Source organism: Equus caballus, chromosome 5 (assembly GCF_041296265.1).
Source record: "Equus caballus isolate H_3958 breed thoroughbred chromosome 5, TB-T2T, whole genome shotgun sequence".
NCBI lineage: Eukaryota > Metazoa > Chordata > Mammalia > Perissodactyla > Equidae > Equus > Equus caballus.
In genome coordinates this window covers 82,903,257-82,925,032 of record NC_091688.1, presented here as the reverse complement: position 1 = coordinate 82,925,032, position 21,776 = coordinate 82,903,257, and the positions used below count along the sequence as shown (strand labels likewise).

Below are 21,776 nucleotides of genomic sequence, written 5' to 3'. Positions count from 1 at the left end.
AGCCTGGTTCACTTCCATTATATTTTCCCTGATTGTTACATCATTTCAGGCATAAGTAGACACTAAATGCCTCCTGGAGCTATGAATACCAGATTCCTTTAGCTTGTTCCCTCTGCACTACATAGACCACACCTTAGGGTCACTTCCCCAATGTGATCATATGTTGGATGGACCTTCCAAATCTCAGCCAAGATGCCATTTCAAACCTGATGTCTACCTTTCCCACTACTCTTTTCTATGCTTCCAGACAGTTAGACACTGTATACTCCCTCAAGAGAAAAGCTGATCAGTACATATTCCTTTCTAGAGATATTTTAGAAATATCTACATATACAGCATGTTGCTTATTTCATGGATAACATTAGGAAAGTTGACATGATGACCATGCCCTCTTAAAAAGAAATTTTATTATAACATATTAATAATATTGCTCCTTGTCCAAATTTTTTTGATTATTTTTAAGGCCTAGAAGCAATCACAAAAATGACAGCACCGCCCACAATAGAAGGTTACTTCCTTCATATGATATAGAACATTAATTAAAAGCCAATAGCCTACATCATATTTAACAGGGAAACATTAGAGACATACTCAGGAATAAGAAAAGGATGGCCACTATTAGCACAGTTATCTAACCTTATTTAGAAAGTTGTAGCCAATGCAATAACACATGAAACTGAAGAGGTAAAAAAAGGAGCCACTAGAAAAGAAGAGAGAAAATTGCTTTTAGGCAGATGATATGTGGTTCACTTAGAAAACCCAAGGGAACAAATAGAAGTTAGAATTGATAAGGAAAGTCAATCTTCTAACTTTAGGAGATACAAAATGAATATTCAAATTGCCTTCCCATATATGAACAGTAACAGGTTCAAAAATATAATGGAAAAAATACTTCATTCAAGATAGCAATTAAAGGTGTAGGGAAAACTAAGAAATGTGGAAGTCATTTTTTAAGAAAACTACAAAATTCTTCTAAAAGATTTAAAAGAAAATCAAGATATATTGAGAGACTTTCAATTCACGGAAGCTGTAAATTCAACCCAAATTAATACAGGTTTTATGAAACTCTAGTCAAAAGTACATCCATTTTTACCACATTTTTAAAATCTGTGAGTTCATTCAGTAGATAATAGCTAAGAACATTTTTGAAAAAGAGTAGTAACAGAGGGAACATTTACTTATTGAATTTTAAATATACTATAAAGCTACATTAATTAAAACAATGTGGTCTGACAGACATACATAAAAACTTACTTTTTAATATAACTAGAATTACAAATCTATGAGGAAAGGCAGAATTTCTTAAGATATCAGGACAATTTTTAACTGTGTTTGGGAAAAAATTAACAGACCCTCTTCCAATGAGATTGACTCATTAAATATAAAAAACAAAATCGTAACAACAATTAGAATATTAATAAATATTAAAATCCTATATGGTGAACATCTTCCTATGCATTCAAGAATTGGAAAAAGACATAACTAAAAGAATAATACATTTGACTAAATATAAACCAAAAATTTTGTTGCACACAAATCAAACATAAACTAAATAAAAAGATAAAAAGCAGAAAAAGATATTTTCAAAAATTAGAAAACGAGGCTTTTAAAAGCTTAGTATTGTAACATATAAGGAACCTTTAAAAACCAGTAGGAAAATAATAACACCCTAATAGAAAAATAGACACAGGAGAATAATAAATAATTCACCAAAGAATAAGTAAAAACAGCCAGTAAACATATAAAAGGTGTTCATACTTGCTAGTAATGAAAGAGGTGCAAATTGGACAAAGATGAGAATCATTGGTTGCCTTTCAGTTACTCTCAGCGGGATGAGCGCTTTCACAGATGGTTGTGAGAAGCATAAATTAGCACAACTTCCCTGGGAAGCAATTTTGTGACACATATCTAATCTCTAAAATTTTTCCTATTTCTTGATCCTTGATTCCTATTTCGTATTTGAAAATCCATTTTAAGGGAAATGATGGAACCAACTGTAGCAACAGACTTTAAACCACTCACACTTGTGGTTCTGATAATTTACTCTGGGAATCAATCATGCAGCAAATGTGGAAATAGAGCCAAAACTTTATACGAAATTTTATTTATTCATTGGAGTTTTATTCTTAGATCTGACAAATTGGGAGGAAACCAAATTAAACAAATTAGGCTAAATTCATATTATCGTATCTAAACATGAAATTATTAAAATCGTGTTTTGAAAGAATATTATGAACTATAATAATGTATTAAATTTTTAAATATACTAGCATACTAAGTTTTTAAAAGCAGGAAGCACAGCTGCATGTGCAAAGGTACGCTGGTGCATAGAGAGAGAAGGAAATGCTTCAACCTGTAAGTTGTTTATTTCTGATCATGGGACATGATTGTTTTTCTTTTCTTCTTTACACTTCTTTGCTATTTTCCAAATTTTCTATGGTGTTCATATATTGTTTATATATTCAAAAAAGTAAGATGTAAGCAAAAAGCATTATTATAACAGCAACAAAAGTCTTAAGCATGCAACATAAAGAAAAATCCAAAATACCTATGAACATACAAGAACTGTGCAAAAAATGTATGACATGAACTAATTAGAAAAAAACAAATCAGAGAATGTGAGCAAGCCTTTTGAGGGAAATCAAAGAGGGCTCCTGACGTTCCAGGAATGAGGGGACTCGATTAGGGGGTGCCTCAGGACGTTGATCCGTATTCATTCTAACAGCAACCATAAACCAGACTTAGCTTTCCTGCTGCGTAGAAACAAATTCTGATACCATTTTGGGAACCCCTCAGATAACTGTCTGGCAAACAGAAATGACTCTGATGAGAATTGATTAATTTTGCTCTGTAAGGGGATGTATTTGTTTCTTGGATTATGAGAGGAGATCAGAGACAAGGCCATCTGTCAGAAATTGATCACAGAGTCTAACCTTTTGAAATGATTACATCACCTAAACATCTAACCTTCATGTATTTTCAGATGTTCAGCAGATATTGCTGGTAAAAATGTGGTAAACCACTGTCAGGGAGGCAGCTGTGCCACCAAACCATGCAGACGCGACAGAGTAACAGGGCTGTATGCGCAAGAATGTGAGTTCATACCAGATGAACAGCAGACTGAGAAGGCTTCCATAATGTTTTCACAAAGTATTGATTCTGTAAGTACCTTGTTCTTTTTTTTTTTTTTCTTGGCACTTATGAATTTAGTGAGGTTTTTATCCCAGAAGCTGCAAGAGAGGATAAATCTCAGGAAATCAATGAGCAGCTGATTCTCTGGGGGATAAGCTGGGAGTATGGAATCAGGGATGAAGTCTCATCTTCCCTCACCCCTTCCATAGATCCATTCTTGCTTCTCTGTTACCTCCCTTCCACTAGCCCTTAGTTGAAGTGCTTAGAATTACTTCAAGTGTCCTTAAAGGCAGACAAGCACAAAAATTCTTAGTTAAATAAGAAATTTACCCATGGGCATCAGGCACTTCTCTTTGTTAGTTAATAAGGACGTGATCACTAGCCTTTAATTTAGCTTTTAGGGATCTCTTTCCAGCCTGCAAATTGGCTTTTGGTTGTTAACTGAAATTTTCTATCTTTTTAAGAGTCTTGGTGCCTTTAGGGAGTTTGTACATAGTTTTAATAGCTTTAAATAGTTTTAAAATACTTAATTTTTTTAAATGAGTAGCTGGTCATAAAATGAAGTTGACTAATTATCTATATTAGTGCTAAATATATACTTCAGCAGATTTGCACAAACTGAGATCAAATGCATCAGGTAACTGACTTTAGCAGCGAGCCCCTCCCATCACCCAGTCTCTTACATAGAATTACGTGTTTCTTTTGGAATAAAGGGTGAAGTATCTTGCAAGAGTCTGTCAATAACAATATGGTGTAAGTTTTTAAAGGGTGTAAGTTTTTAAAGTGTGACGTACTGTGGTTCACGAGGCCCAACCTTCAGCCTGGCTTTGCAATCTGTTCCCAGACTTACTCAGAAGCTTCCAAGCTTCCAAGAGGCGGCCCAGATTATGTGTTTTAAATTAACCACAGAGTTAAATCTGATGCACAGTTGGGTTTGGGAACCTCTGCCTGGGGTTTACACAAAAGTTTTTCAGGTTTCCTTGCTCAAAAGGAGCCGTACTGATAATATGGAACACTACCAAAACAACCTGAAAAATGCAAATAAAGACAAAAATAAGCATTTTACAGCTAATGATCACTTTCTAAATTACCAGCATCCCAAATATCTGGGATTTTTCATTGAATGACAATACTGTAAGGTCACTGAGAGGAGGAACTTCTTTGTATACTGTGCCTCATTTTTTCATCCCCCAAATGCTAGATGTAGATTCAAATTATTAAAGATTTTCGTAAGTAGTTTACTGCTGTCTCTATCATTTTCTATCAATTGACAATTTCAGGTGGTTGAATTCTGTACAGAAGAAAACCACAATAGAGAAGCCCCAAACATGCAAAACCAGAGATGCAATCTCCGAAGTACATGGGAAGTGATTCGTGATTCTGAGGACTTTAAGAAAACCACTCCTATGACGGCACAGCCACCCCAGCCCACTTTCTCACTGCTGCAGATTGGACAAAGAATTGTGTGTTTAGTCCTTGATAAATCTGGAAGCATGGCGGTACGTTCAATGAGTCTTGGTCTTCTGGATGCTGGTCTCACATTTGTGCACCATATGATCTGCACCACAACGGGGAACTGGCTAGGAAGAAATACAGTCCCAAAGGTCACAACAGTTATGATAACGTTGCCATCAGAATTGCATATCTCAACTTTCTTCAACAAAAATTCAGCATCAAGTGTCTCATTTGACAAATTAGCTTTCAATTTATGAGCAAAGATCTGATGAATCACTTAGCCTTAACATTTTTTAAGTTTCACTGACAATATGTATGTCTATGGAACTATTACTAAAGCATGGAACCATAATTAAAGTAAAGCCTAATCTGGCTTTATTTTTTAAGGCTATTTACACAAAGACCCTAAAATTCTACCCAGAGATGCTATTAAATATAAAGAAGAAAATTTCCCCCATAGAAGGATATGCCTTGAGAAAGCTTGTTGTACTTTACTCTACATTGAGGCAGCCACTTCCAAATTCCCTCTAGCCTGTTTCATTATTACTTCTGCCTATTTTAACCCAAGCCAACTAATTATTTTCTGATTCTCCATTCAGATTGGTGACCGCCTTAAACGACTGACTCAAGCAGGCAAGCTTTTCCTGCTGCAGACGGTTGAGCAAGGGTCCTGGGTTGGAATGGTGACGTTTGACAGTGCTGCCTATGTACAAAGTGCACTCAGACAGATAAAAGGTGGCACTGATAGGGACGCGCTCACCAAAAGCTTACCCACAGTGGCCTCAGGAGGAACGTCCATCTGCTCCGGGCTTCGATCAGCCTTTACTGTGAGATAAGTTCCCCTATCGTAGTTTGCCAATGTTTACAATTTATGCTTCCTAAGAAATTCCCCTTTCCAGTGTTTCCATACGTGGCTGGTATCTAATTGAATTAGACAACCAAGGGCAGAGCAATGGTTCAAATGATGCAAAGACACAGGGCCCCAAAGCTATTGTTAATTCATTCACTTGTGCTTTTGTGCTTTTGCTGCATCTGTGCATTCATGCTCTTCTGCATGCATGCCTACAGTAAAAATATTCATGGTGTGCCTTCTGTGCTAGGCATTAAGTACACCAGGAGGGCCAAACAGACACCACACCTCCTGTCGCAGAGCTTATAATCTTATTGGGGGAGATACATTAACCACGTAGTCACACAAATAAGTGTATACTCACAAAGTGTAATGAGTGCTATGAAGGAAAGGTCCACAGGGATATAAGAGAGTATCTTCCAAGAGGAAAAAGAATGAGCTCAGGAGTATGGTTAAACTTTGAGATAACATAACACTCCAAACTTAGGGTACATACGACTTCCTTTTGGGCAAGAAAATGGTTTATTTATTGAAGCAGGAGCCCTTAGGAATTGTAAATGTAATTGTATTGGTGGTGTATCCAAAGATCCCACCTGACCATCCAATTCCATCATTCCTCTACTTAGATATCAATGTCTGCCCATTTTCAACAAAATTAAGTAAAAATTTCTGTATCTAGCATTTAAGTTCTTTCATAATATAGCTCCTTTCCAGGCTTAAGTACCAGGGACTCTCTTCCAGGTAGCCTATACTTAAGCAAATTGGATACCGACATTGAGAGTTTCCACACCTTTGCCAAGCTAGCTCCCCACTTAGAGTACTTTCTCCTCCTTCCATTGTGTGTCAGATCGCACACATTCTTCAAAGATCCATCACAGACACCACCTACTTCTCAACATTTTTCCTGATCCTTTCAAGTGTATAGAATATCTCTCTCTCTGAATCCTATGATCTTTTTTTGGTGGTTTTTTTTTTTTTGGTATCTCTTGTGACTTCTAGGCTCTTCTGTCTTGTTTTCTAATCACGTGCTTCAATCAAGCAAAATTTCGTGAGAGATAGGACTTATCTTTTTACCTTCCAGGCTGCTGGCACAATAACTTTTACACAGGTTCTCAATAAATAAAAGTGAATTGAGCTATTTGATGCAGCTGATGCTTAATTGCTCCAAATGTAGAATACAATATTATATATGTATTTAGAGGCTGGTTAGCTCCGTGAAACAAAGAACAGGAGGTTGAAAGAGGCTGGCTGGCCTAGGGTCTCAGAATCTCCACTGCGTCTTGGGCAGGTCTGCTCTCTGCCTGCTGTGGATCACAACACATGAATGGGGTTGTTCCAGACTCCCAAGCAGCGGCAGGAACATTTTGTTTCCAGCTCACACTGTTTCACGTGGACAACAGACTCAACCATTTCCTCAAATGCAATCTGTTCCTCTGGCCCTTTTATTCCATGTTGAAGGTCAGTTCCCTAAAAGTGGTTTCCAGCATGTACACACTCAGCTGCAAAACCCCTCTCTGGATGCCTGTGTGCATCTGGATTCTTTTGCCTCTGCCACTCATCCAAGCTTTGACTAAAGAAGCAAATGAGGGAGGGAAACTGACAATGAAATCACTGAACGTGTCGTACTAAACTCCTGCTATGCAAAACCCAAGGGGAGATGCCTAATGCCAGATGACCTGGTGGTGAAGAGGGAGCTTCTGGTCTTGCATTTTTTACTCAGATGAGTGAGAGAGGGTGTGAGGGATACTTGTGAAATTTAGAAGCTCCTCCTGCCCAATGGAGTCCAGGTGTGGGGTGGGAGGAGCCTGTGTGTGACTTCAGGGTGATGAGGTAAATGGTCTTGGATCCTACACTGTCCTCAAGACCCCCACTGATCCATGCTGCAGGACCCTCCCTGGTCAGGTCTGTCCTGGGCTCCTGGCAGTGATGTCTGAGGAGGTGTGACCACTGGACTTTGCTTGTTTTCTTGGCTTGAGCAGGACCCAGTGGTCCTCCTGGGCTGACTCAGTCCCACTTCAGCTCTCACTGCTGGAGCAGTGCCATGAGCAACCCCATGTCCTCCATGCAGCCCCCGGACAGGCTGTACATCCCTCAATCCCCATGGCAAGACAATCTGTTCTCTTGCCTGCCAACTCTCAAGTCAGCTGCCTTCTGTCTTCCCTCTGGGATATGTGGGAACTTCTGCATGTTTTCCAGGACACGTAGCAGTGATGGGGAGAGGGGCAAGTGAATCCAAATTGAGCCATTTCTCAGGCCTCCCGGGCCCTTCAGCTTGGTCAGTCTGAGGCCATGGCCACACCTGACAGGCTTTGGGCTCTGGTCCCCTTCACACAGTAGCAGTCACAGTTCTCTCTTCCCTTGTGTGGCAGTCCTTTCTCAGAGTTCAAACAGAGTGGAGTGGGAGTCTCCTCTGCTCTCAGCTTTCACTTCAACCTACTTAAGATGTCTTCCCTTTCTGAAGGTCTGGTCCAGAGAGGGGAGGTTACTTAGGCTTGACTGCTTATTTCTCCTACTTCCGAGTGTCTCCTTCCACTCTTTTTAGGTGAAGAGTGGATGTCTGCCTTCCTCTTCTTTTTTTTTTGAGGAAGCTTAGCCCTAAGCTAACATCCGTGCCCATCTTCCTCTACTTTATATGTGGGATACCTGCCACAGCATAGCTTGATAAGTGGTGTGAGCTCTGCGTCCAGGATCCAAACTGGCAAAACCCAGGACCCCAAAGCAGAGCGCGGGAACTTAACAGCTTCACCACCAGGCTGGCTCCTGCCTTCCTCTTCTTAAATGGATAACATTATTCTTTTACCTAATTTTCCTTCTATCATAATCTTATCCAACATTGGCAGAAGGACCATCTTCTCTACACCATGTAAAAAACTGTAATCTGTATCTATTAGGAATAGTTGAGACATAGCTATCATAAGATAGTTAGGAACTGGGGGTTAATAAGAACAAATATTTCCGTTTAATCAAAGAGGATATTAAAAATTTTAATAACTCATGTGACCTGGGTACTGACCAATCAGAAACAATGCCAACCACAAACAGCTGGCATGGTCAGACTGGGGAACATCATACAAGCTAACATCTGCCCTGAGTCTAATATCCCACAAATATTATCACCTTTAAATGACAGTGGTTTCTGAAGGCATCTGGGAACCTCTAAAAGTCTGCCAAGGAGGGATCATGTGAAGGAAACTAGAAAGACCTTCTATGCTGCTCTTCCAGGCCTGTCCCTCCCTGGAAATGCCCTGCATCCTCTTTATAGAGCCCTCTCTGCAGCAGGCTAACCAAGAAAAAAGACCAGCCTCAGGTTCCATGAACACTGCTGATTTAAAACTGTATCATTTCAAGACAAAGAGATGTTTGACCATTCCCAGACACTTTTGTTTATTCCCTCTGGAATTTTTCTTCTCATTCCCTTTAAGTGTGGTTTTCCCAAACACCTTGGCCACCCTGAGTCTGATAACTCATGGCCTGAATTATGTCCTCAGGTAATTAGGAAGAAATACAAAACAGATGGATCTGAAATCGTGCTCTTGACTGATGGAGAGGACAACACTATAAGCTCATGCTTTAACGAGGTGAAGCAAAGTGGAGCCATCATCCACACAGTGGCCCTGGGGCCCTCTGCAGCAGCAGAACTGGAGGAGCTGTCTAAAATGACAGGTGAGGGATGGTCCGCTGGGTCCCACTGTATTGTCTTTTCCACAGAACTGTGAGCTCCAGTGAACTGGGGAGCAGAGGAAGGGTGGGATGGGGAGAGACAAGGGTAATCTTATGGGCCAACTACCTGCCCTCACCCCACATGACCATTAGAAGTGACTCCACCCATTTATTTTAAGGCCTTGGTTCTAGGATTAGGGCAGTCTGGTGAAGATGGGACCAGCATAGCACTCCAGTGAGAACTTGGGGCTCTCTTCCCAGACACTTTATAAGGACTGGAAAGAATCTAATAGGTTAACCACTCACTTCCAGTGGGCAGCTGGCCAAGAGACCCAGGGACCACAGATGACAAGCAACTAACCACATACTACCACAATACAAGTGCTCTATTAGCAACAGAAAGTACAATGAGGCACAAAGTCGGGAGCCCTTAACTGTGTGTGGGGAAGGAGAAGGGTCCCGGAAGATGCATCTGAGTTGGGAGTTTAACAAGGAGTAGCAGGAGAAGGGAGAAGGGCCTGTGGAGCCTCACGGGTCACTCCGAGAATGTAGAATACAGTACAGTTTCTCTCTCAAACATTAATATATTGTGCTTCTAACTCTCATACACAGTCAGATGGTTAAAATAGATCCCATGTGTCCCTGGCTTCTGTAGCAGAATAGTGGACATATTTTTCTCTTTTTTTTCCTCAGGGCCAGCATGATGGATATCAGTTATTATGCCGAGTTGCCTCCTGAGGCAGCTAACCGGCAGAACTGTTTGCTCCTAATACTGCCTGTCTCAGGCGGGGCTTCCTGGAAGCAGAGGCTGGGACAGGAATTTGCGTATCTGTGATTTGTATCGGAGAGCTCTCAGGAGAAAGGGAGGGAGGGAAGCAGGCTGGGACAGGAAAACGAGTGCACAGTCTAGCTGAAGCTTGACCCCATGAGGGCTCTGGATTAGGAATTGCATCACAGAGTTGGTCCAATCTTGAAGCAAGAGAGCTGGCCTTTTGTACCACCGTGTCCATCAGTCAGTAGCTGTGGATTGTCAGGGCAGGGCAGAGGTGAGAGGCCATGCTATTTCTGTCACTAGGGTGGCCCCTTTGGGTAAGGCACTTCTCTGGAAAAGAGGTAGCTATGTGCCATCAGCAGCTAACACTTAAAGCAGCTGGGGAGAGAAGCACTTGCATAGATAAGGGGATCTGGGTAGGGCACCAGCAGCATTATTGAAATACCTTCCTTAGACTTCAGATGGCATTAATAGTTAAATGTTCTTTCACATCAACTATCTTAGTTGCATCTGTTCTAAACAGCCCAGGATTGCTGGTCCTGTTGTATAATCTCATTTTTACTATATATTTTGCTTTTCTATAACTGTGCCACGTCAGCTGTTATTTCTTGCTGTTGTCACATACACATTTTTTCTAATTTAGGAGAAACTCAAAAGTCAAGCTTGTTAGGATTATGTTTAAAATAAGGATAAATCAATAGGCTTGGAGTAAGGCTTAATGGAGTCTCTCATATGAAGTTGCATGATCTTTAAAACATGAATTTTCTGACATTAATTTTGGCCTATCAGAGATTCATGGCTGCTTTGCAGATAGTTGAAGTAGCCAGACGACTGAGATGTTGCTGACGCTATTATTCAGTAGAATTAAAAAATTAGTGTCAACTTCTGAGTTAATCTGGACACATATTTGATGTTGGTCTATTAAGACTTTACTAACACAACAGTATTTATTTCATGTATTATGCTACCTTAACAACAGCTAAAATGTTTTAAATACTTGCTTTCTAGAAAATAACTTCTGGTAATGTAATTGCATCTTAGGAGGGTTACAGACATATGCTTCGGATCAGGCTCAGAACAATGGCCTCATTGATGCTTTCGGAGCCCTTTCGTCAGGAAACGGAGCTGTCTCTCAGCACTCCATCCAGGTCAGAGCTCCTCCTTGGTTTTTTGTGTTCATAAATATCATAGCAAAGATGGAGAGTTGGATGGCTAAAAGTTTTAGGTTCTACATTCTTCTAGTAGTGAATTAAAATTAGAATAGAAGTTTTAGCCTGATATTAGATGACATTCCTAAAATGCAATAATGCCCATTCAAACAAGGCAACTAGTGTTTACTTGTTTGGAAACAATACTAAATAACTGCCTCATAAAAATCGGCAACATAAAAAATAATGAGTCCAAGAATTATTTTTTAACATCTGTTAACAAGCACCCATAGCAATATAATTGACTCGAAATTTTCTCCAAAGTAGATCGTCTTGACACAAATTTTCTGGGACATATGTTCAGGGATTACTTGCTCTATTTTCCCATTACCTCAACTCCCTGAAATATTTGCCAAGATTTTCATATAATGGATAGGAAGTTCTTTGTACTACGAAAAGCCCATGGTGTCAGTCCAGACAGCTGGATCCTGGTCCTGGGTCTGCCATTAACTCTGTGACCCTGGGCAAAGAGCTTCACCTCTCTAGGCCACAGTTTCTCAGCCAGATATGAACCATAAAACTTTTATGGGGCCTTCTGGTTCCAAAATTTCAAGAAATCCAAATTTTCTTTTAAATGTCTTGAGATTATTAAAAAAAAAGGACAGGTGTATTTTAAAATGCTCATCTCTAACATTTGCAAAAATTACTCACATGAACTTTTAAACCAGAGAGAGTGAACAATCAGTACTCACATGTGTGAATTGTAACTTTTATTGCGAAAGTTTGGATAAAAGTAAAGGAATAACATAATATCAAAGCCAAATAATAGATTTCAAAACAATAAGCTTTCTGGCCTATCAATGTAGTATTTATTCAATCAAAGGAGACAGCAATTACACTCATTTGGGTTATCCTACTTCAGATTTGGAAAACTAAACTCTTCAGCCTGATTTGGAAATGAGAGAAATGCATCTTAGAAAAGTAATAAACTTTTGATGAAAGGACAAGTTCACAGTCAGGCAGTTTCTGACCATTATTTTTGTATTTAAGAAACCTAACAGGGAGAGAAAGAGAGAAAAATAAGCAGGACTCATTTACTCACCTGCGATAAGAATGAGATCTAAGAGGCTTCACTTTCTCCACATCCAAGATCATAATCTACCTATGAAACTAGAAAGTCTGGCCCCATGACAGGCCACCTTGTCTTCTAATAAATATCAATTTAAGGATAATAAATAATTATCTAGGAGATAATCCTCAAAAATCACACTTTCTACAAGTCTTGTTACCCCTTTGCCACCTCAATCCCTGCTCCACAGCTCCTTCATTCTACTCCAAACAAATCAGCCTTGGCCATTGACTTCTTTCATTTGTCATCACAGAGACTGCAGTGATACTTGACTTAGCAATTAGTTATTTGCAATTCAGAAAAACCATATGTGGGTGAAAATAAGTCCTAGTCAGCCCCCTTAAGGGTGTATAGTCCAGTAAATGAGATGAACTGTGTACACTAGTAGGTATAAAGCAAAACACAATGTGAGGATGTCAAAGGACTGATAGAAGTAAGATTCTATGGTAGCTCACAGGAGGGAGAGATCATTTTCAGCTGGTAAGTGAGATGGACATCAGAGAAAGATTCATGGAGAAAGCGATTTTCCTACTGAATTTTGAAGGACGGGTGAGGCTTAGACAAATGAAGATGAATCTACGGACTTACAGGAAAAGCAGAGAGTATGTTAAAGTCATAGAGTCAAAGGATCATTTGGGGAGAGAGTCTGGTTTGGGTGTAGAAATCAACATTGTAGAAACTAAGGCTGGAAAGGTAATTTGGAATTAGATCATAATAGGTCCTAAATACCAAACCAAGGACTCAGGCATCACTGGAGGATTTCTAATGGCGCAACTCAGAGTTGGGGGCAGAATGGAAGAGACTATGTGATGAAAGCTGTATTCTCCAGAAAGTAAAGAGTTGTTTTTTTTTTACCAGCTTGTGAGTAGGGGATCAACCCTCCAGAACAGTCAGTGGATGAACGGAACAGTGATTGTGGATAGCACTGTGGGAAATGACACTCTGTTTCTCATCACCTGGACATCACAACCTCCTCAAATCCTTCTCTGGGATCCCAGTGGAAAGAAACAAGATGGCTTTGTAGTAGACACAAATACCAAAATGGCCTACCTCCAGGTCCCAGGCACTGCCAAGGTATGGGGTCAGGTTTCTTCCTTGCCACTATTTGACAAGATAAAATAAAGTTTTTATTGAATAATTATAGCTTTTTAAATGTGGGTGGTTGCCAAAAGGAGAGTCTATGTTGAATGAAAGAGAGAACAAGGAAAAATCTCCATCCAACAGAAATCACTCAGTATAACAGCGAGTCAAAAGAAAGGAAATTGGTATTATTTTCTCCAGGTATTAAAAGGAGAACCTTCAAATTATGTAGTAGTCAAGATGCAAAATGATCCTTGAAGCTTTGGGATCATGAAAACTGTTTTCTCTACCTCAGGAACCCATCAATTTGATCCTGCTCTTGAGAAACCAAGACGGAGAGAAAGACATGGCTTTCAGACCTCATTTTCCCCAACTAGGACTTTTGTGATGATAAGAACAATGTAGTTAGTCCAAACATACCCAAGTTTCCCTTGGCTGACAGCGTATCAAAGGTCTTCTTAGATATGCTTGTAAAGTGCTTGTATCAGATGGGCTGTTCCTATAGATGGCATTGAAGTCAGATCTGTGTCACCTATAGTTACTAACTGGAAATGTCTCCATTTGTTTTGGTTAGGTTGGCACCTGGACTTACAGTCTGCAAGCAAGCTCCCAAACCCTGACTCTGACTGTCACCTCCCGTGCATCAAGTGCTACCTTGCCTCCAGTTACAGTGACCTCGAAAGTGAACAAAGACACAGGCAAATTCCCTAGCCCTGTGGTGGTTTATGCAAAGATTCACCAAGGAGGCTTACCAATTCTCAGGGCCACTGTCACAGCCCTGATAGAATCAGTGGATGGAAAAACAGTTACCTTGGAATTATTGGACAATGGAGCAGGTAACCACCCAAGAAATTGGAAAATACATCTTTCTTTTTCAAGAAGCAACCATGGGACAGCAAGAGGGCATGGTCTGGTGAGGACAGTTAGAAGCAAGGAGTCCAGCACTGGGGCATTTGGTTGGGAGAGCTCTCTACTTCCCCACAATTCCTATATTTCAAAATGTTGGAAAACGTGAAGACGAGCCTACCTTTAGCTTCTGCAAAGCCCACACACGTTAGTGGCTCAAGCTCCATAGGCTCAGAGACTCTGAGAGCTGTCAGAGGGTATTCTACACTCCCCCAGAAGGGAAAGAGGAAAATTAATAGCTATTTTGTGTTAAGTGTTTTGTATGAAGATATATGTAGATACATATCTTCATTTTTATCTTCACCACACACGTCTGAGATATTATTATCCCTGCACTACAGATGAAGAAACTGAGGCTTTCACATGTAGAAAGCAGGACAGGGGGAGTCAAGTACAGTCCCATGGGACTCTTATATCCATATGGATTCTTTATTATCTTGCCCCCAAAATGAAAATCCTGCCCATTATCTTTGGACTTAGGAAATCTAAGAGGGAGGGAGAGAAAGAGAATTCTACATTTTTCTTTAGAAGGAACTTGACTGCTTACTGTGATGCAAGTAATCTCATTAGAACAAATTCTGTAAATGAATTTCCTACCTAAATCTACCTTGGGAAGTCATGGATTTTTAAAAATAATCATATAACATTTTTTTTTCTCTCCAGTAATGTACAGCAATTCAATTCAGTTCAACAGATACTTATTGAGTAGTTACATTGTGCTATATTGGATGTAACAGAGACATATGACGTAATCTCTGATTTCACAAAGAAAGACAAGTCAGGAAGACAAAATGTACATATATGAAACTATACATACACACACACCCCACACACTGGTAAAAGAAGAAGTAGATCTCATCCCATCCTTAACATAGTCAAATCCTAAACTGTCTTGGAGATAATGCTGGATTATCTTTGCTTCGAAAATTTGCTTTTTTTACCCACGTATGACTTGGAAATATACAAATCCCAAGTTACCTTTAGGATATTCATTAATTCCTTCATTTCCGTGTCAAGGTGCTGATGCTACTAAGGATGACGGTATCTATTCAAGGTATTTTACGGCTTACAATACAAATGGTAGATACAGTATAAAAGTGTGGGCTCTTGGAGGAGTGAACGCAGCCAGACAAATGGGGATATCCCAGCAGAATGGAGCCATGTACAGAGCTGGCAGGATGAAGAATGGTAAGTAATCTGTAATAACACCCCTGGCTTGAGTAAGAGGCTTAGGATCAAGAGAAAACCATTAAGCCTATGGGGAGAATGGTGCAGGCTTAAATCAGGGTTTCGCAGCCTTGGCACTATTGACGTTTTAGGCAATGTAATTCTTTGTTGTGGAGGGCTATCCTGTGCACTGTAGGGTGTTTAGCAGCATCCTTGGCCTCTACCCACTAGATATCAGAAGTAGGCCCCCAGTCATGACAATCAAAAATGTCTTCGGATATTGTCCACTGTCCTCTAGGGGGCAAAATAACCCTCAGTTGAAAACACTAGATTGAACATAGTTTTGATTGCCTTGGTTCAAAGCCCTGGCCTCTACTAATTAAAGTATTTTAGGTGATCTCTTTGTGCTTCACTTTCCTCACTTATAAAATAAGGATAATAATAGTAACTACCTCATAGGATAGTTATGAGGAATAAACAAGGAAATACATCTAGTAAGCTATTGCTGGTAAATAGTAAATAGTGTTCAATAAATGTTTGTTATTTAATTAACTTTAAAACATTTTGTAATGAAGCTCTTTTCACTGATATAGGCTTTTCCATAGAATAAAAAATAACAATTTAGGGCTTGTCAACTACATCAATATCACCACAAACCCACTGTCTCCTTTTTCTCCTCTCTCCTCCTGCTTAGACCAGGGAGAATAGTAGACGAAACTAACACCTGCCAGCACACAGCCCACGTGTAAGCAGGTGGGAAAATTATGCTTCAGGAAACAGACAGTCCCACACCACTCTTGGTGATAAACACTTGCCCTGGACTAGAGCCGGAACTGGGACAGAGACTGGGTCCTGATGGCTTCCAGGACTTGTCTCCCATCAGTCTCCACTCCATCCGGGCGGGTCTTCTCCCAGCACCGATGTGTAATAAAAACAGCTCCTTCAAGAAGCTTCCCATTGTTCTCTTTACTTAGGTGTGTGCTCGATAAAGAGAGGACTGGGAGGCAAGAGGTGTCTCCTCATGCCAAAGTGATTATAGGGAAAAAATGCTTTAAAAGACAGTGTTGCTTCCAAAGCTCTTTCAAATATTTCACTCATTTTTCCTTCTTTTTGGGTTAGGGGAAGAAGGCAGGAGGGGCATGGTTTGGGGGCTATATCCAGCCTTATGCTCAGTAGTTTATTTACATTAGTACATCTCATTCTCCTAGTCGTCCCATTTTACAGATGGGGAAACAGAGGCTAGAGGGATTATTGGTCCTCATAACTAATACAATAGTACCTGGCTTGGCATTAGGAAGCCATGTTCCTCCCTCTATCCCTTGATGAGCCTTAATACCAACAGAGATGGTCTCTATTGTTGAATTGAATACTAACCCTGATCTTGCTAAAGAACTCACTTCATATTTGCCCAAGACCAGATTAATGGTATGGAGATCAATTTGTCTTTACAGCAAAAATTTCAAGGGCTAAAGACGTAGAGTTTATGAGAAAACAAATTCTAAGTAATGCTATGTTAGGGTATTATGGAATATTTTTATTGAAAAGAGAGTCTGAGAACTCCACTGATTGAGGAGTTCAGGGTATTTTTGAATTCCAAGATTACTTTTACACAATATTTCAACAAGAAGGTGAAGGAAATTGGTATTGCTACAAGAACTAGGTTCCCGTTATTTCATTGACAAAATCAGAAGTTTTTCAAAAGCGTAAAATTTTAGAACCCATAACATAAAGCATTTCATGAGAAATAGCAATCGAATAAGAAAGATAAAACACAAACGTGGGGAAAGAGAAAGAAAAATGCACAGAATAAATAATGAATGAAATTCTTGAAGGGCCAGATGATTAATTCTGAATAAATAAGAAAGATAATGAAACCTGTAGTATTATCTGAGTGGAAGAGATTTCTTGAGGCATTCTGACAAGGTTTGGAACTGAGATGGTATTGAAACTCACGTTTTAAAAGGGTAAGATCAGGCAAAAAGAGAAAGGGTAAAAAAAGGGTAAGATCAGGCAAAAAGATGGAGAAAGAAACAATTCCAGGAAAAACATCACGAAAAGAAATTATGAACGTTATTCCACTAAATATCCAGGAAATGCCTGTGAGCTAACTGTGATTCTCTCTTTGATTTTTTTCACTCTGATTCAACTTGATTTGGGATCTTTACACCAAACAGTTGAAATGAATTTTGTGTGTGGGAGGAATGAAGGGGAAAGGAAGAGTAGGAAGAGGATAACCCGGTAACAAAACGGAGGGAAGTACAGACATTTGGTGCTGTTGCTTACCACATATTGAGGAATTTTTTAACGCAGGTGAAATAATATGGAATCCACCGAGACCTAAAATCAATATCGATGACCTTCTGAGCAAGCAAGTGCCTTTCAGCAGAACATCCTCGGGAGGTTCATTTGTGGCCTCCAACGTCCCAAACGCTCCCATTCCTGATCTCTTCCCACCTTGTCAAATCACCGACCTGAAGGCAAAAATCCAAGGAGACAGTCTCATTAATCTGACTTGGACAGCTCCTGGGGACGATTACGATCATGGAAGGGGTAAGCTGAACGTGGTGTGGACTCTCTCTAAAGGAGTTTAGCAGCCAAGCAGAAGTGCAGAAGGGAGTGAGGCTGGCAGGCACATTGTGATGCATGTGGAGAGCAGAAGGCAAGAGGGATCTCGAACTTCCTCTGAAATGAAAGTTTTTAATATGAGAGGTTTAGAATCTGAAAAACTAGTATACTTTAGGTGTAAGAGGTTCCAACCAGGAAAAGGCAATCCTCAGCCTTTTTCTGAAATCTTGCCAAACTGTCCTTTAATAAACTCCATTTTTAGTAAAGACTCCTGGAGAGGATTGGGAATAGAACATAGATATCTGTGGAGCAGAGCTGTCCTTTGGAAGAAAGCTCTCAAAGTATGGTCTGTAGACTGCAGCATGGGAATCACATGAATGCTTCTTAGAAACGTAGGACCTCAGGCCCCACCCCAGACCTACTGAACCAGACTCTGTATTTTACGATCCCTGGGTGATTCGTATACACATTAAAGTTTGAGAAGCACTGATACTGAAAACTGCTCTATAAATAATAAAATGATAAGCAGTAATTAAACAACATCCTCTCTCAGCCAGGCATTATGCCCAGAAATTCTGCCCAAGGCTTTCAGTCAAGCCCGATCCAGTTCTACATTTATCCCTGTGTTGAGATACACAAACAAGAGTGTAAAAAGGATACGAATGCTTATAAATACAGACCATCGATTACATTTATTCATTGGAAATTTATGGGATGGTGATATAGTTTCTAACAGACTTTTAAAACTTCTTTAAGACTTAAGAATTACAAGCCATGTCCTTCTTTTTTTTTTTTTTTTTAGCTGACAGGTACATCATTAGAATAAGTACGAATATTCTTGATCTCAGAGACAAGTTCAATGATTCGCTTCAAGTGAACACTACTGATCTCATCCCAAAGGAGGCCACCTCTGAGGAAGTCTTTGTCTTCAAACCAGAAAACATTGCTTTTGAAAATGGCACGGATCTTTTCATTGCTATTCAGGCTGTTGATGAGGTCGACCTGGAGTCAGAAATCTCCAACATTGCACAAGTATCATTGTTTCTTCCCCCACAGACTCCTCCAGAGACACCTAGTCCTTCTCTTCCTTGTCCTGATAGTAATATCACCAGCGCCATTCCTGGCATTCACATTTTAAAAGTTATGTGGAAGTGGCTAGGGGAATTGCAGCTGTCAGTAGCCTTGGGCTGAGTTTTCATGAGATAAATAAATCACCCATCCTTCTTTTGATTATAAAATTTTCTAAAATGTATTTTTGATTTCTTGTAGGGGGTAATAGAATGAAATAAAGTGCTAAACAACTGGATACGTATGTATTAAAACTATCCATTCCAATCTAAAATTTAATCGTCGCTCAGTCATTTCTTAATGATTTTGAATACCAAAAAGAAGGGGTGCACGTATCAACAAATGGAATTATGTTTTAATTTATGTTAAGGATCTTTGCTCATTAAAAAAGAACATGTAATTGTATGTGAAAGATGCCAGAAATGCCCAATCAGGTCAAACTGTATAAATATAGAAGGCATGGCTTGTTAGAGGAGATTTTGACCAACATCACCAGGAAGATGTATTCTTTTCTCTAGGTTTGGGCAAAGATTATGCATTTAGGGAAGAGATTGCATTGTAGAAAGAAATAGCAGTGTGGTGAAGGCTCCATAGGCATAGGAATGTCTGTCATCTGGATGAAATTACAAGGGTCAGTCATGATTAAAGCCACAGTGGTGGTAGATGAGGTAGGAAAGGAAGGTTCAGGCCAGGTGTGAAGGGAGAGTGATTAAGAAATAAACATTTATTGTGTACTTTGTGCCAAGTGCTCTGCCTTGTATGCATTATCTCCTGTAATGCAATTCAGTTCATTTAACAAATGTTCGTCAGCTGCCTACTATATTCCAGGCCTATACTAGATTATCCAAGAACATGTGTAAGATTTGGCCTTTTCCTGAAGGCAATGAAGAAGATCTGAGGATTTTTTTTTTTTAATAAATCTGGAGGCAGATATAATCAGAGCTGTGCTTGAGAAGTGGGCCTTTGAGGACCACGTGAAGGAGTGAATAAAGGTGGAAGAGGCTAGGAGCACGACAGATGAAAGGGGAAGAAGACGGAAGGAGCCACATAGACTTGACAGTGTGGCCGTCCCCATCAAGGACTAATCACAGATTCCAGTGCCTCCAAGGGAAAGTATTCTTGTGAAAGGTGTTTCAAGTTCTCAGTTCATTAGCATAATGAGTTCAAGATATGGGTGGCTTTCTTACTGAAAACAAAATATCTAGGAGATTGTTTCCACATAGACTCCAAACTTGTGTCTTTATTCATAGACTTTCCTTATTTCAAAGCAGAATTTGAGGCATCTTAGAGATACATACAACAAACATAATTTTAAAAATATAGAAAATAAAGAAATGGATTGTAGTGGACATAGAATAAAAACTAGAGGAAAGTTTAGCACATGCAATGCCTGATATAATGTTCTGTACAATTGCTACAGTCAGGTCACACATTTCATTTTGAGCTTCCAAGCAGGCAGAACAAAGCAGACATATAGATCAACAAAATTAATAGAGTCTAAAATGCAAAACAAACCAAACGCTCAAGAGAAGCATGGCTTTTCCCAGTTGAGACCCAAGTGAAGTTTCACCTATGAATCCTCAATAAGTTAGGATACTGTGATGTCAAGGGCTGCGGCCTCATCAACATACATATAATAATCACACCTAGTTTAATGTAGTGCTGATCACAACATCCTTCACTGTAATCACACTTCACAGTGGTGTTACAATGGAGTAACACCCCAGCATTGTTCAGGAAAAGCAATTACACAGGGGTCCAAACAATGCAAGTTTAGCAAGTACCTCTTGAGTTTGCTCCAAAGATAAAATTTGGAGTGAAGGGATTGCCTGTCCTTTAGGCTATTTTCTATGACCAGTTTTTCAGGGCACATCCAGGTGTTTTGCCAATCAAATAGACAGAAGGTCAGATTGAAGTCTTCTTCTGAAATTACAAAACCAAACTAGGGCACATGCTTGATGAGAAGGCTGCTAACCTGCCCCATGTGGACAAATGAGTCTGAGGCCTCTATCTCATTCGCATAGAACATGACCGCCATGGGTTTAGCCCAGAAAATTTCTAAGTAGTCACTCACTGAGATTTTAATATCCCATTTGGGTGAACTCAATGGAATGTAGTAGGGAATATTGTTGGCAACTGCATAGGAATGTGTGATGTTACTTCAGAGAAAAGAGGTAAAAGTCATCATGGAAACAAGACACAAAGTAGAGAACAGCACAGGAAAACATTCTTACGTACTCTGGGTTATAAGGCAGCTTGTTGCAAAATGGATTGGGATTGTCATATGTGATAAAATAAGCCAAAATTTTGCTTTATGCCACCACTACTCCACAATAACCTTAGTTATTTTAGTTTCTGATAGGCCGATTAAGTGATTGGGTAAATCTGGTGAATATATCCTAGACATTGGTAATTTAGGACTTTCAAATAAAGGTCTACATCCTACCCAGGTTTTCTCATCTGGAACCACAGCTTTATTCTGCTTCCTCTGTGAATGTCTTCTGTGCCTTTTTACTTAACTGAGCCTGAATTCTTATTGGAAGGCTCCCTTTCCTCTAGAAGAGGCTGCTCCTTCTGCCAGTACCCAAGTGCCAGGGGTTGGTGGGGAGAAATTTATTCTCCAAGCTCCCATTTGCAACTTCCAACTAGACCATTACTCCTAGTCTCATGTCTGGTTTTTTTTAAGCCTCCATCCTGTGCCGTTGATCTAAGCCATCCTTCAATTCTTCTCTTCACTGTCATCTACCAATCTCACTCAAGACAGGCACCTGAGTCATAAGACTCCTCCTCTCTTACCTTCTAAAATCACTCTGCCTGGTATGGGAATCTATATAAATGAAGCAA

At 39.8% G+C, this 21,776-nt stretch overlaps 1 protein-coding gene across 1 annotated transcript in view; it reads left to right on the top strand.

Annotated features, from left to right (window-relative positions):
- CLCA1 (chloride channel accessory 1) overlaps positions 1–19,205 on the top strand; it is a 28,046-nt gene extending 8,841 nt beyond the window's left edge. Inside the window, 10 exon segments of the mRNA NM_001081799.2 lie at positions 2,984–3,161; positions 4,413–4,631; positions 5,187–5,414; positions 8,926–9,100; positions 10,911–11,017; positions 13,005–13,220; positions 13,801–14,062; positions 15,150–15,320; positions 17,610–17,849; positions 18,667–19,205. Coding sequence (NP_001075268.1) covers positions 2,984–3,161; positions 4,413–4,631; positions 5,187–5,414; positions 8,926–9,100; positions 10,911–11,017; positions 13,005–13,220; positions 13,801–14,062; positions 15,150–15,320; positions 17,610–17,849; positions 18,667–19,055 — 2,185 coding nt within the window. The 3' untranslated portion in view covers positions 19,056–19,205.
- Positions 19,206–21,776: the final 2,571 nt, after the last annotated feature.